Source organism: Rhamphochromis longiceps, linkage group LG17, assembly GCF_057381845.1.
Source record: "Rhamphochromis longiceps isolate RC_006_pf linkage group LG17, R_longiceps_female_GT1.1, whole genome shotgun sequence".
Classification (NCBI taxonomy): domain Eukaryota; kingdom Metazoa; phylum Chordata; class Actinopteri; order Cichliformes; family Cichlidae; genus Rhamphochromis; species Rhamphochromis longiceps.
Window position 1 is genome coordinate 9,650,024 of NC_140573.1, and position 14,224 is coordinate 9,664,247.

Below are 14,224 nucleotides of genomic sequence, written 5' to 3' on the forward strand. Positions count from 1 at the left end.
AAATGAGGGCTAAACTTCACTCATTTAAATAAATGTGAAGCCCAGCTTCTTTTTTGCTTATATGTTCCTTTACTTTTGTTCACTCATCACTTTCCGTTTTCTAAAAGTCACTGAGTCATCTTAACACTGCTGAACTTTACGAAAATATCAGTAGGGCTATTTTTGCATAGGGTCTAATGGGGTTTTTTTTTTTACAGAAAAATAACTGTAGTCTCTTTCTGCAGAGAGATGAATAAGCGTCTCAGTGAGGAGCAGGCAAGGAAGGCCTACGACAGAGCTGTGAAACTGGAGCAGGAGTTCACAGAGTACTTCACTGGTGAGTCACCTAAACAAAACACATACCTTTAAATCTCCCCCCTCAAGGTTGTCTCCATGTGCACATCTGGACTGCCTCCAGAGTCACTGCTACTACTAAATCACTGCAGAAATATTTTGCCCTAATAATATCAGGATATTGTGAGTGTATGATAAATACTGTACAGTAAAGTCTCACCTGTGGCGGTTATACACTTTGAAAAGAAAACTGTACACATGAGCTGTATAACTTTGGAAAGTAGGGTAAAACTAACATTTTCCATATCTGCTCAACTTTTTTTGATCAAAGATTAGTATGCTTTGAGGTGTAAGTGAAAATGTGATCAAGTTTATTTTTGTGTTTGAGGAGAATCTGTGGAGGAGGCAGCTTGGAGAAACTGTTAAACATGCAGCAGGGGCAAGCTGTGAACCACACTGGCATATTGTCACCTTTAATGCTGATAAAGTTGTTGGCAAGCTGTGATTTATTCACATATTTACACACGTCGAGTAGTTTTAAAGCTAAGCTATTATACATGTGGGATTGTGTTTTTGGTCCATAAAATCTCATTTAGCCCAGGTTTTGATCTTTACCAACACCTGAAGAGAATATTTGGCCATCCATCCATCTACAGTAACTATTTTCTTCCTGTGTGTCACATTATTTGATTTAAACACATCTTTTAATCTTTAATATTTTTCTCTCTCTCTCTTGCAGCAATCGTCCAGGGCTCAACTCTAGAGGAAGTGTATTCGCAGGTGAAGCAAATCATCGAGGAGCAGTCTGGTCCTTACATCTGGGTTCCCACCAAGGAGCGACTCTGAATAAATACCCATATACAACATACTCACTCACACACACACACACACACACACACACACACACACACACACACACACACACACACACACACACACACACACACACACACACACACACACACACACACACAAACATCAGCCTCTCTGCACACTTCCTTCTTGTCTAATTTTCTATTATCAGCCTGCTTCCTTGCTCTCTTTTTCTTATGCACGCACATCACTACATGCATTGACACATTTACATAAGCACATTCAGTGGGACGAGGCTGGGACTATCTGGGACTGCTGCTTCCTGAAGTGGGAGGAGCTCATGTCTGTCCAGCAGCCTATTGGTGGATCTTCCTACGGCTCAGTTCCTTAATGTTTAAGGAGGTGGTTTAAATCAAGGCGACATGTACCATTATCTGATTTGATTTCATTATTGTTCTTCTTATTGTTGTTGTCGTTGTTGTTTTCATATTAACGAAGGGTAATGCATTCATGTATGGGTTTGTAATGATTATATTGTCACCAAGAGGCAGATTTTTGCACGCTGTAGCTTTAAGAGCATGTTTTTGGGACAAAATCTTGATCTCCTTCCCTCTCTGTCTGTCTCTCCTCATAGCATCACTCTTGTTTACAGTTTCTTATTCATGTTTTTTCTCAATCCTCAATCCTTTCATTCCCTTTCTTCCTTTGACTATCCACAGACTTTAGATATGAGGTGAAAATCATTATAAAATTTTCAATACGCCGCAGAATTTTGGCATCAAAACAAATACTGTTTAGAGATGTAGCAAGAATATATTAATCATTTAATCTGTAAGCAATGTGTGACATAATAATAATTATATTAAGAAGCAGCAGTTCTCGATCCGATAACAAACGAAGATTAAATTCAAATAAATAAAGTGCAAAGCCCTCTATCAGTAGTTTGCTATTAAAAGGTCAAAAACAAACTGCCTCATATTGATGATGGAGTACGTTTGGAGCTCTGGGCCTGCATTTATCACATTTCTGAGAAATATTTTTAATATAACTCACAGTTCTCCATGGTGAGTAGAGACAAGGTCATATTTATCAGGCAGCTCACTGCAATTTACAGCCAAAGAGTAAACACGATAGAGCAGCTCATAAGGCCATCGAACAACCAATCACCAATCAGAGTCAAGTCATCTGCACTGTTGCTCGTTACTTTTCACAAATTCTTATCTTCAGTAGAAATGTATCGTCTAATTTACAAGATACATAAATACTTTGTCTGGAATACAAAGTACAGATGAAGGGAAAATGGTGAAAATCTTTAAAATGTTAAAATCAGATACAAATAACAGATTATTGTACAAGCTGTAGTTTGTGTAAACACTCCAAAACAACAACATTTAAGTCAGAATAAAACCATAAACTGCTCCAGTTTGTTAGGAGAAATAAAATAAAACTGAATTTAGACATTTTTCTTATTACTTAAGTTCTAAAATTGTACTCGACAGCTCGACAAACAGTGGCCCAGATTCGAGATCGAGTCTGTTTCGTAGAAGCTTTCATCTCAAAGAGGCTTCTCTGCCTTTTCCTTCCACCTCCGCTTCCTTCTCTCTGTCTCATGCCTTCGTGTCTCCTCCTCTGCGCAGTGTGACGTTAGTTACGCACGCCAGCATTAAACAGTGTATCTTCTGCTTCATCATCACTATCATCACGATCGTAATCATCATTGTTACGGCTTTCCTTCTTACCGTAGTTGCACTAATGAGGGCTGGTTTCTTAAAAGCATCTTTACCCTCCCAGTGTTTCCGGTCTGCGCACGTGATGCACGACACACTCGCTTTTCCCTCAGCGATGATTGAGCTGCTTTGAGACGAAGCTGGTCGACGCGGTTTTTTTGGTAAAGGTTAAAAAACACGTCATACTGTCGTTGATGAGTATTTTAGGGGTATCGAGTGTACTCTTCTGGAGAAACTTGCTGTTTGGATTAACCATTTAACTGTAATCCACTTTTTCCCCCGCTGGATTTATAAGTTTAAGCATTGACCCCCCTTTTAAGTTTAAGCCTTTATGTGTGACCTCCGCACTCCATCCATAATTATCCAAGGGTTATATCTTGGAGCCTGTTTTCATTATTTCACAAATGTCTACTTTATGCATTGAAGGATGAAATGTTTGGCTTTTCATTCATTTAGGAGGCTACACAGCACGAGAAGCAAACCTAACCCTGTTAAGCCTGAGCCATTCCTTTCCTTCTGACAAATGAAAAAAGAAAAAAAAAAAAGAAATGAATTATCAATACACGAGTTTCAATCTGTATAATTTTTGCTTTATCTGACATTTTTTAGGTTGATGATATTTAAAGAAGTTTAAAAAAACTCACAACTCATGTGTTAAATATGATACAGTTGGCGTTATGGGGTTAAAGCTACTCAGTGGAGTCTGTGACCACGTTAACAGCACATGTAACCTAACAATGGCGACTCTGTTGGTCATGTGAAGCTTGCTTAGTGCATCTGTTACCTGTAGTAGTCTTTTCAGAGGCTTTGCTGCTTGTCGCCAAGGCTCAGCTTAACAACACGTGACTAAACTCTACTTGTACTGAAAACTAAAACGAAAACAACAACAAAAAAAATCATAGCAGTGTTGTTGAGTATATCTGTTTTTTAGCATTGCATCTGCTTTATCGCAAGGGCCATTTAATGCATTCTACTCAGTGGCCTGAAAGGTGCTGTGGAGCAATATTATTTTCACTTTCTTGCAATCCAGGTTGCACCTGTAAAGTTTGTCGCATGACTGCAAAAAATTATTTACACTCTATCCGCCTCATAGATATTTTGTTATTCGGATTAGAGCGTACATTCTTGAGAGCCCTTTGCTACGTAATTGGCGTTGGTGTAATATTTCCAGTTTCTCCAGGGAGCAACATCGCGAGTGCTGAGGTCATGAACGACACTCACCGGAAACACGATGTAACATAATCTCTTGTTTTCCAAACGTAACATTCGAGATCCCAAGATGCTTTTGGCGACGCAGCCCCCACCTGTATGGACCTTGTCAGCCACCCGCTCCCCATCTCCATCCTCCAACCCCGAGGCGACTTCTCCAAGCTGACTGGAGACTGGAGACGTATAGAAAGACTGTTCTGTCAACAGAGTAGCTTTTTATTTCAAATAACAACCAGTTTTTGACCGCATGTGTTTTAAAAGGCTTTAAATGTTTCTCCACAGAATGTTCAGATAGGCCAAATCTGTAATCCTCACTGATTCAGGTCGATCAGTACTGTGTTTGTGTGTTGACAGAACTGGGCTGTCTGTATGACTCTGGCTGTGTGTTTTTAGCCAGGGCACCATGCCACTGTATGTTAGAGTAAAGCACCGATGCAAAGAATCTATTACAGAGATGGAACTATATCTAACATATAATATTTATCCCTGCTCTAACTGCCTATTTTGGTACAAAAAAACATAAATAAAAGTCTTTATTGAGATTTACTGAATTCCTTTTACCTTTAACCTTCTTTTCTTTTTTTTGCATTGTGGAATGTGTATGAATGTGAATATTCTCTTAAAACTGTAATCTAATATAAGTTCCTTTACTCTCACCTCTACTACGAGTTTGTAGTGCTCTCTCTGGATGTCTGATTTGACTCTTCAAGCAGCACAATTGGAAAAAAGTATCATTAGTTCAGGAAAAAAGGGTGCAGATTATATATTGCTTATAAATAGGGTCTTGAATGGGTGCAAATATTAATTGTGTTGACAGGTGTTATTAAGAGTTTTTTTTTTTTACCATACTTATGCTCAAAAAAAAGGGATGCAGACAGAAATTTCTAAACTCACACTGTCACCGCTTTCTTGAAGGTAATGCTCAACAACAGAGACACACTTATCCAAACACTAGGATTTGTTTTCCAGATGTTTAATATTCAGGTATATTCTATTAATACACATGGTTTGAAAAGCATACCATGAAATGATCAGGCAAAGTCCATTTCTGTCCCTGCAGTACAATCTACACAGATGTCCATTCATCCATCCATGGATTAATTTAGAATCATTTACAAACGTAAAGTGCACCACTGTGCTGCCCACATATGGAACCTCTATGGCTAACTAGTAGAACTCATAGCACTAGGCGCTCACAGTAATGTGTATGGATACCATTTCGAGGACCAAAAGAGGTACCTACAGGTATGTGGTTTACAATTCAGAAGAGAAGACAGAAAGAGGGGACACAAAGAATCAGAATCAGAATACTTTATTGATCCCTGGGGGAAATTATTTTTTGTTACAGTGCTCCATTTTAAACCAACATTAAGACAAGACAGACAATACACTAACTAAGAATAGTACAATATATACATATATATACATACATACATACATACATAAGTCACTTATAAATAAATATTTGGAAAAGAAACATGTGTAGTTGTAGCAGCAAACAGTGTGTTAAGTGGATGCGTTGTACAGGGAGATGGCCACAGGCAGGAATGATTTCCTGTGTCGTTCAGTGGTGCTTTTCGGTAATCTCAGTCTCTCACTGAACGAGCTCCTGTGACTGACCAGCATGTCATGGAGTGGGTGGGAGGTGTTATCCAACATTGTCTTTATCTTGGACAGCATCCGCCTCTCCGACACCACCTTGAGGGAGTCCAGCTCCATCCCCACAACATTGCTGGCCTTACGGATCAGTTTATTAAGTCTGTTGGCATCTGCGACCCTCAGCCTGCTCCCCCAGCATGCAACAGCATAGAGGATCGCACTGGCCACAACAGACTCATAGAAAATCCTCAGCATTTTCTGGCAGATGTTGAAGGACCTCAGTCGCCTCAAAAAATAGAGACGACTCTGGCCCTTCCTGTAAAGTGCTGTGGTGTTTTTAGCCCAGTCCAGTTTATTGTCAATGTGTACTCCAAGGTATTTATAGTCCTCCACAATGTCAACACTGACCCCCTGGATTGAAACAGGGGTCAAGTGTTTCCTGGTCTTCCTGAAGTCCACGATCAGTTCCTTGGTCTTTGCCACGTTGAGCTGCAGATGATTCTGCTCACACCACGTGACAAAGGAGTCGACCAGATGGGTGTAGACACGATTGAGCAGGTAGATGATGGCGTCCTCTGTTCCGAGACGAGGCTGATAAGCGAACTGAAGGGGATCCAGGTGTGGTCTTACTATGGGTCGCAGCTGGTCCAGGATGAGCCTTTCCAGGGTCTTCATGATGTGGGAGGTCAATGCCACGGGCCTGTAATCCTGGGGGCCACTGGGACGTGGCGTCTTTGGTACAGGGACGAGGCATGATGTCTTCCACATCACCGGGACCCTCTGCAGACTCAGACTCAGCATAAACAGTTTATGAAAGACTCCACACAGCTGGGGGGCACAGGTCTTGAGGACAAGGGGACTCACTCCGTCTGGTCCAGCAGACTTGCCTGAGTGAAGTCTCCTCATTTGCATCTCAACCTGGTATTGAGTGAAGGTGATGGGTGGGGGAGGGGTGTCAGGAATCTCACAGGAGGCAACATGTGAAGAGAGAGGCTGGCACAGTGGTGTGGCTCTGGATTCCAGGCTGACTACAGGTGAGGTTGTGGGGGTAGGAGCAGACACTGTGGTGTCGAATCTATTGAAAAACAGATTCAACTCATTGGCTCTATTCTCACCTCCCTCAGTTCCCCTGCTGTTGGTTGGCCTGAATCCAGTGATGGTCTTCATGCCCCTCCACACCTCTCTCATGCTGTTCTGCTGGAGTTTCCACTCCAGCTTCCTCCTGTAATTGTCCTTAGCCTCTCTGATCTTGTCCTTTAGTAACACCTGGATCTTCCTCACCTCCTCTTTGTTGCCCCCTCTGAAAGGCAGACAAAGTAAAGAAAGAGTAGAGTAGAAAAAAACTTTGGTTTCTTTTTTCCTGAGTGGACCTCAGCAGGTTGTTCCTGGATCAACATTAGCATGCTGATCCAGGAACAACAACAACACGGGAATATCAGATAGACCTCGGATAGACGATGTGTGTGTACCCATAATTTAGAATTTGGTAGTTTCTATGTAGCAATATCCATATTTTAAACACGGCATAAAGTCATGCTATGACTGTCAGACTCAAACTGTCCAAACAATAGTCTTCATATACAATTCATGCAGCTATTTAATTCCTTCCACTTATCAAACTCTGCCCTGCAACTTAAGAAAACACTAGCACATAAAATACAGCAAAATTTAAATAAAACGCAATGGGAGCTGGTTTTTGTTTTTTGCCTGCCCTCAAAAACTTTCATTGTGTTTATGAGCTTTTTTAAAGCTTTTGCAACTTTTTTTTTATTTGCTGGTGTTTTCTTAAGTTGCAGCATGTTTGACCAATCAGGCCCACCATACTAGCCCACCTGTCATAGAGTATACCCTATGACAGGCTGTTGGTCTAAGACAGAGGGACAAATGAACTTTCACACTCATATTCACTCATACTGCCAATTTGTAATCACCAGGTAACCCAACTTGCCTTTCTTTTGACTCTTGGACGAAGCTGGAGTGCCCAAGAAAAACCTATGCAGGCTCAAATAATGCTTTGTTCATATAATTACATAATGATAACCATAATAATAACATGAGTAATCATCTTTCAAATTTACGTCTTTTCTAATCAATGAACAAGAAAATAAAACACGTTTACCACGTAGTTCTTACTGAAATGTTTGTTTTGGGGGTTTTGCCTTCCTGAGAACAAACTTTCAAAAGGGAGTTTTTTTTTTCCAAGTGCTTGCTCATAGGAGGTCGGTTGATTGTTGGGGTTTTCTTTGTATTGTTGTAAGGTTTATACCTTACAATATACAGTAAAGTGTGTTGAGGTGACACTGTTGTGATTAGATGCTATATAAATAAAACAGAGTTGAAGACCTTTTTGCAGATTCAGTTTACGCATTGGTTAAATAAAAAAACTGTAGCTACAAAACAAGACAACACAACAACAAAAATAAAGAGGCAGGTGAGATCCACCCAGGGTCTGGTCTGGTCCTCTCTCTCTCTCTCCTGCAGTCCAGGGTTGTTGTTTTTTTTATTATCATAATCTGATATTAAAGATTTAAATGATTTTTTGTGTGTAATTAGTATCAAATCATACATTTCAGATATTAACTAAAGGAAAAAAAGTAATCCCAGCCATACAGAGGACTACAAAATAATACAAGCGACTGAAAAACTTATTTTATGTTCATTCGACTTAGGCGCTCTGATGTCTGTACTTATCTCCACAGATATAATTCGTCACCAGGTCCAAGGTTCACACTTTCATAGTTCTTGAGTTCATCGAGTCCTGGAGTTCAGCTTGTCATTATCGAGAAGTTCGAAGCAAATATCCTGCAATAAAATACCCAGGGTCACTGGATATAAACTATTCCCATATCAGTCTTGGCAGGCCTAGGGCCTTCTGTGCAAGTTAAACTGTCATATGATAATTATATGTTTAGGTACAGTATATTGCCTGTGCATGACACTGGCCCTGGTTCATGTGACCAATGAGAAAAGCCTAGAAGCGCTCAGGACAGTCATGCAGAGGCAGTTCAACATTTTTATGCAAAGAACACTGTTTTGTCCTGCATTGTAAAATGCAGGTTAAACGCTTCATATTCAATGAAAGGCAGATTCTCATGTCTGCTGACAAAAAACACTGACTGAAAATGGCACCACTCTGACACCTCGGTGTGACTGTCACCTCCGTGTCATCCTCATGCTGTCACAGTGTAAAAAATGAGCAAGCTCACACCCGGACAGTTTCGCCACAGTGAGGTCTTTCTGCTGATGAAGTTTTATTATCATCATCTCCTGTCCCGTGCCTGGAAATGATCGTTGTTAGGTATCTGAACATTTTGTCAACAATGAGAGCAATTACACATTTTATGATAAGGTCGACTTCCTGAGTTTTGGCAAAAGGCTGCAGATTTATAATTTGTTTTATGACCACAATAATGCATCCTCATGTGCTGCAGCATCCACTCAGCAGATGTTTGGCACTGCAGCATTGTAAAAAAAAAAAAGAAAGAAAGAAAGAAAGAAAGAAAGAAAGAAAGAAAGAAAGAAAGAAAGAAAGAAAGAAACATAAAAAAGGATTCAAACCTCTTTGAACTTTCTATTATTATCTCTGGATGTCAAACATAAGGCCCGGAGGCCAGAATTGGTCCAGCAAAGATGCCAATCCAGCCCACTGGACAACACTGGAAAATGTGAAGCAGGGCATAAATATTGAACTTTTAAATATATTTTCAGACTTTTTGTATATGTGGATATCTACAATAGAAATTTAGACATTTTTTTCCTTTTTGTGGACCCACAGTGAAAAAAATAGGACACTTTCTGTGAATTAACAAAAACATTCTGTTTTATAGAAGGGCTTTTTTCCCTCTATTTTTTTCCACATTTCTTCCTTGTAATTGAAGTTGTGCTGACTGGTTTCTTCCATGTACTATAGCAAATTTTCTTTATCATGTATAAAAATTGAGACACACTGTTGAAATTGCATTTTGTTGTTGTATATTAAGATATCTCACTAATTAAATATTTTGTTATTTTGTTTTTTACAATGACAGAAAGGGGAGTTTCACTCCCACTTAAGATCAAAGTGGGCTGTATGTGGCCCACAATGTAAAATGAGAGTACAGTAACTCTCCTGAGACCTGTACAGTGAAACAGCCCCATACGGGACAAAGTTCATCCCTGTATATTATGCCTACAGGGAGTGCAGAATTATTAGGGAAGTTGTATTTTTGAGGAATAATGTTATTATTGAACAACAACCATGTTCTCAATGAACCCAAAAAACTCATTAATATCAAAGCTGAATGTTTTTGGAAGTAGTTTTTAGTTTGTTTTTAGTTTTAGCTATTTTAGGGGGATATCTGTGTGTGCAGGTGACTATTGCTGTGCATAATTATTAGGCAACTTAACAAAAAACAAATATATACCCATTTCAATTATTTATTTTTACCAGTAAAACCAATATAACATCTCCACATTCACAAATATACATTTCTGACATTCAAAAACAAAACAAAAACAAATCAGCGACCAATATAGCCACCTTTCTTTGCAAGGACACTCAAAAGCCTGCCATCCATGGATTCTGTCAGTGTTTTGATCTGTTCACCATCAACATTGCGTGCAGCAGCAACCACAGCCTCCCAGACACTGTTCAGAGAGGTGTACTGTTTCCCCTCCTTGTAAATCTCACATTTGATGATGGACCACAGGTTCCCAATGGGGTTCAGATCAGGTGAACAAGGAGGCCATGTCATTAGTTTTTCTTCTTTTATACCCCTTCTTGCCAGCCACGCTGTGGAGTACTTGGACGCGTGTGATGGAGCATTGTCCTGCATGAAAATCATGTTTTTCTTGAAGGATGCAGACTTCTTCCTGTACCACTGCTTGAAGAAGGTGTCTTCCAGAAACTGGCAGTAGGACTGGGAGTTGAGCTTGACTCCATCCTCAACCCGAAAAGGCCCCACAAGCTCATCTTTGATGATACCAGCCCAAACCAGTACTCCACCTCCACCTTGCTGGCGTCTGAGTCGGACTGGAGCTCTCTGCCCTTTACCAATCCAGCCACGGGCCCATCCATCTGGCCCATCAAGACTCACTCTCATTTCATCAGTCCATAAAACCTTAGAAAAACCAGTCCTGAGATATTTCTTGGCCCAGTCTTGACGTTTCAGCTTGTGTGTCTTGTTCAGTGGTGGTCGTCTTTCAGCCTTTCTTACCTTGGCCATGTCTCTGAGTATTGCACACCTTGTGCTTTTGGGCACTCCAGTGATGTTGCAGCTCTGAAATATGGCCAAACTGGTGGCAAGTGGCATCTTGGCAGCTGCACGCTTGACTTTTCTCAGTTCATAGGCAGTTATTTTGTGCCTTGGTTTTTCCACACGCTTCTTGCGACCCTGTTGACTATTTTGAATGAAATGCTTGATTGTTTGATGATCACGCTTCAGAAGCTTTGCAATTTTGAGACTGCTGCATCCCTCTGCAAGATATCTCACTGTTTTTGACTTTTCTGAGCCTGTCAAGTCCTTCTTTTGACCCATTTTGCCAAAGGAAAGGACGTTGCCTAATAATTATGCACACCTGATATAGGGTGTTGATGTCATTAGACCACACCCCTTCTCATTACAGAGTTGCACATCACCTAATATGCTTAATTGGTAGTAGGCTTTCGAGCCTATACAGCTTGGAGTAAGACAACATGCATGAAGAGGATGATGTGGACAAAATACTCATTTGCCTAATAATTCTGCACTCCCTGTAGGTGTGAAGTAAGGTACAGAGCCCCGCAGGGGACATGGGAGAAATAAAAATTAAGACAGACTTTTGCGAGATCTCGCAAAACAAACTCGGGATCTCACAAAAGTTTTGCGAGATCTCGCAAAACAAACTCGGGATTTCGCAAAACTTTTGCGAGATCTCACAAAACAAACTCGGGATCTTGCAAAACTTTTAGCCGCATTCTTCAGACGGTGGCTCGAAGCCGACCGGGAGGTCGAGGCACGATGTGCCGGGAAAGTGGTGTTCCTCCCGGCTGTAGTAGGTCTCGATCTCCCGTTAGCTTCGAGCTAACGGGAAGAATGCGGCTAAAACTTTTGCGAGATCTCGCAAAAGTTTTGCGAGATCTCGCGTATCTGAGTATTTTGTCCACATCATCCTCTTCATGCATGTTGTCTTACTCCAAGCTGTATAGGCTCGAAAGCCTACTACCAATTAAGCATATTAGGTGATGTGCAACTCTGTAGTGAGAAGGGGTGTGGTCTAATGACATCAACACCCTATATCAGGTGTGCATAATTATTAGGCAACGTCCTTTCCTTTGGCAAAATGGGTCAAAAGAAGGACTTGACAGGCTCAGAAAAGTCAAAAACAGTGAGACATCTTGCAGAGGGATGCAGCAGTCTCAAAATTGCAAAGCTTCTGAAGCGTGATCATCAAACAATCAAGCGTTTGCGAGATCTCGCAAAAGTTTTGCGAGATCCCGAGTTTGTTTTGCGAGATCTCGCAAAAGTCCGTCTTAATTTTTTTTTCTCCCATGTCCCCTGCGGGGCTCCGTAGTAAGGTGGAATAAAGTACACACACATTTTTCTTTGAAAAACAAAAGTGTGTTAAATGTCTAATATATCTCTCTATATATCTTATTAGCAGTGTAGGGCCTAACACGTTATTAAGTAACTCGTTACAGTAAGTACGTTATTATTGTGGTAACGAGCACGGTAACTAGTTATTATGCCAAAATCAGGAACACGTTAATCGTTACTGGGATTTAGATCGTCATTCGTTACTTCGTGTGGTGGCGGAGCTTCCACAGATTCAGTCATATTAGCAAGTGGTGGAGGCCAACAGGTAGATGAGGGAAAGGAGAGGCAGGAGGAGCAGAGACCCGAGGCGGCCGCCGGTGAGTGTCAGGTGAACTGAACTTCAGGTAAGAAGTTATGACCTGCAGTCTGTCTGGGTCAGATATGAACCAAGTTTAGGTGGAGTTTATTTTCGTTGTGCTGACTTTTTCGTACTGTGTGCTAGCTAGCATGATGGAGTTTCTATACAGCTGGGTGGTGCTATGATGTTACTGATGTTGAACTTTATTTTGTTTATAAGGTTAATTATTAGAGTTGCCAACCATCCCCTAAACAATGGAATCGTCTCCTATTCAAAGAAAATACTACGAGTTTCGTATTGAGGTGAAAAGGAACGGTTTGTCCCGGACTTCAGCTACAATGAAAAAGACACAAAGCTGGATTTATTCTGTGTCTTTGCTGCACAGCTGCATCTTCTTCTCTCATTCTCTCCCCCTCCCTCTCCTGTTTCTACTTCAATCATAAAACTGATCAATGATCAGCTGATCGGCTTTTCTCTCTTGTTTGTTTATCGCCCACTTTGTACCAGAAAGAGTAAACCAGTGGATGTCGCCATAAGCAACAGCAGCACGTTTAAGCTTGATTAGCTGTTGTGAGAATTTATTTAATATTAATTTCTAGTATCAGCTGATGTTTGCTGGAGCCACAGCCGTAAAAGCTGCTGGTCATGATGTCGGTTTGGTTATCTGGTGAGAGGGAAACATGAAGATGAAACCAGGAGATGTCCTTACTGAATCATCAGAGCTGTGATGGAGAAACAGGTTTACCTTTTAGGTAACATGAATGAGTTGAAGAGAAGTTATGAACTGTTTCTGAGAGACAAATAACACCAGGATCCTTTTCTAAGTAGCTGACAGCTGGTAACTGTGCAGGGGCGGCTCTAGCAAAGTGTTGCCAGGGGGTCAGGTAGGGCATTAACAGGGAAAGGGGGGCACAAAGAAACACTTTTCTTTCTTACTCTCATTTAAAATGTCTCGCTTTTAAAAAATAATTATCTGAGTCTTACAACAAATAAGTGATAGATTGATGCATATATACCATCAAAACGGTGTACATCACTGTCACAACAGTGTTTCTTTTCATTCAAAGGAATTATTTTTCCTATAATGGTGGGTCGGTCTCTAGTCAAAACGCGCGGACCGATTTTTTTGTCCCAGTCCAGCCCTGTATGCAGCTCATTTGCACTCTGGTGTTGCCTACATCTTCCTGTTTGGAAGGCAGAATTTCCGAGTTCTGAGTACAATCGAAAGCACCACGACTGCAGTTTTCCTGTTGGATGTAAAAAGCGCACATGATGCTGTGACGTAGGCTAGAATCATGGGGCGGTCAACGACGGTCCAGGCGTGGGTTTTCTCTCGTGGAAATATGCACATTATCTTTTCCTTTCTATTGGTAGGTGGCACAGTGCACTTGTGGCAAGTAAGCAAGCTAGAAGACTGGCAAAGTTATGGAAGAAACACATTAACAAGAGAATTCTGAGTAAAACCAAAGTTACTTTCCCTAGTAACTAGTTACTTTGAAAGTAACGAGTAACTTGAAGTAACTGAGTTACTTTTGAGAGAAGTAACTAGTAATGTAACTAAGTTACTAATTTAAAGTAACTTACCCAACACTGCTTGTTAATGATATAAAAGGCTCCCCCACCAGCATCAACAGATTTACTCACAGACTCATGCCTCTGCAACACTTTATTAATAAGTCGTAGTAGCCTACTATAAATCCATCACAGAGAGACTTTTTTTTTTATCTGCGGTAAAAATAACTTTTGTGTAG

General features: G+C 40.7%; 1 protein-coding gene across 8 annotated transcripts in view; it reads left to right on the plus strand.

The window, feature by feature from the left end:
* Window positions 1-1,239, plus strand: part of LOC146649282 (discs large homolog 1-like protein) — a 111,623-nt gene extending 110,384 nt beyond the window's left edge. For all 8 annotated transcript variants that reach the window (XM_085386075.1, XM_085386077.1, XM_085386076.1 and 5 more), the window contains 2 exons: window positions 225-316; window positions 1,013-1,239. In XM_085386075.1, coding sequence (XP_085242201.1) covers window positions 225-316; window positions 1,013-1,119 — 199 coding nt within the window. In that variant the 3' untranslated portion in view covers window positions 1,120-1,239. The remainder of the gene's footprint in view (window positions 1-224; window positions 317-1,012) is intronic.
* The last annotated feature ends 12,985 nt before the right edge of the window (window positions 1,240-14,224 follow it).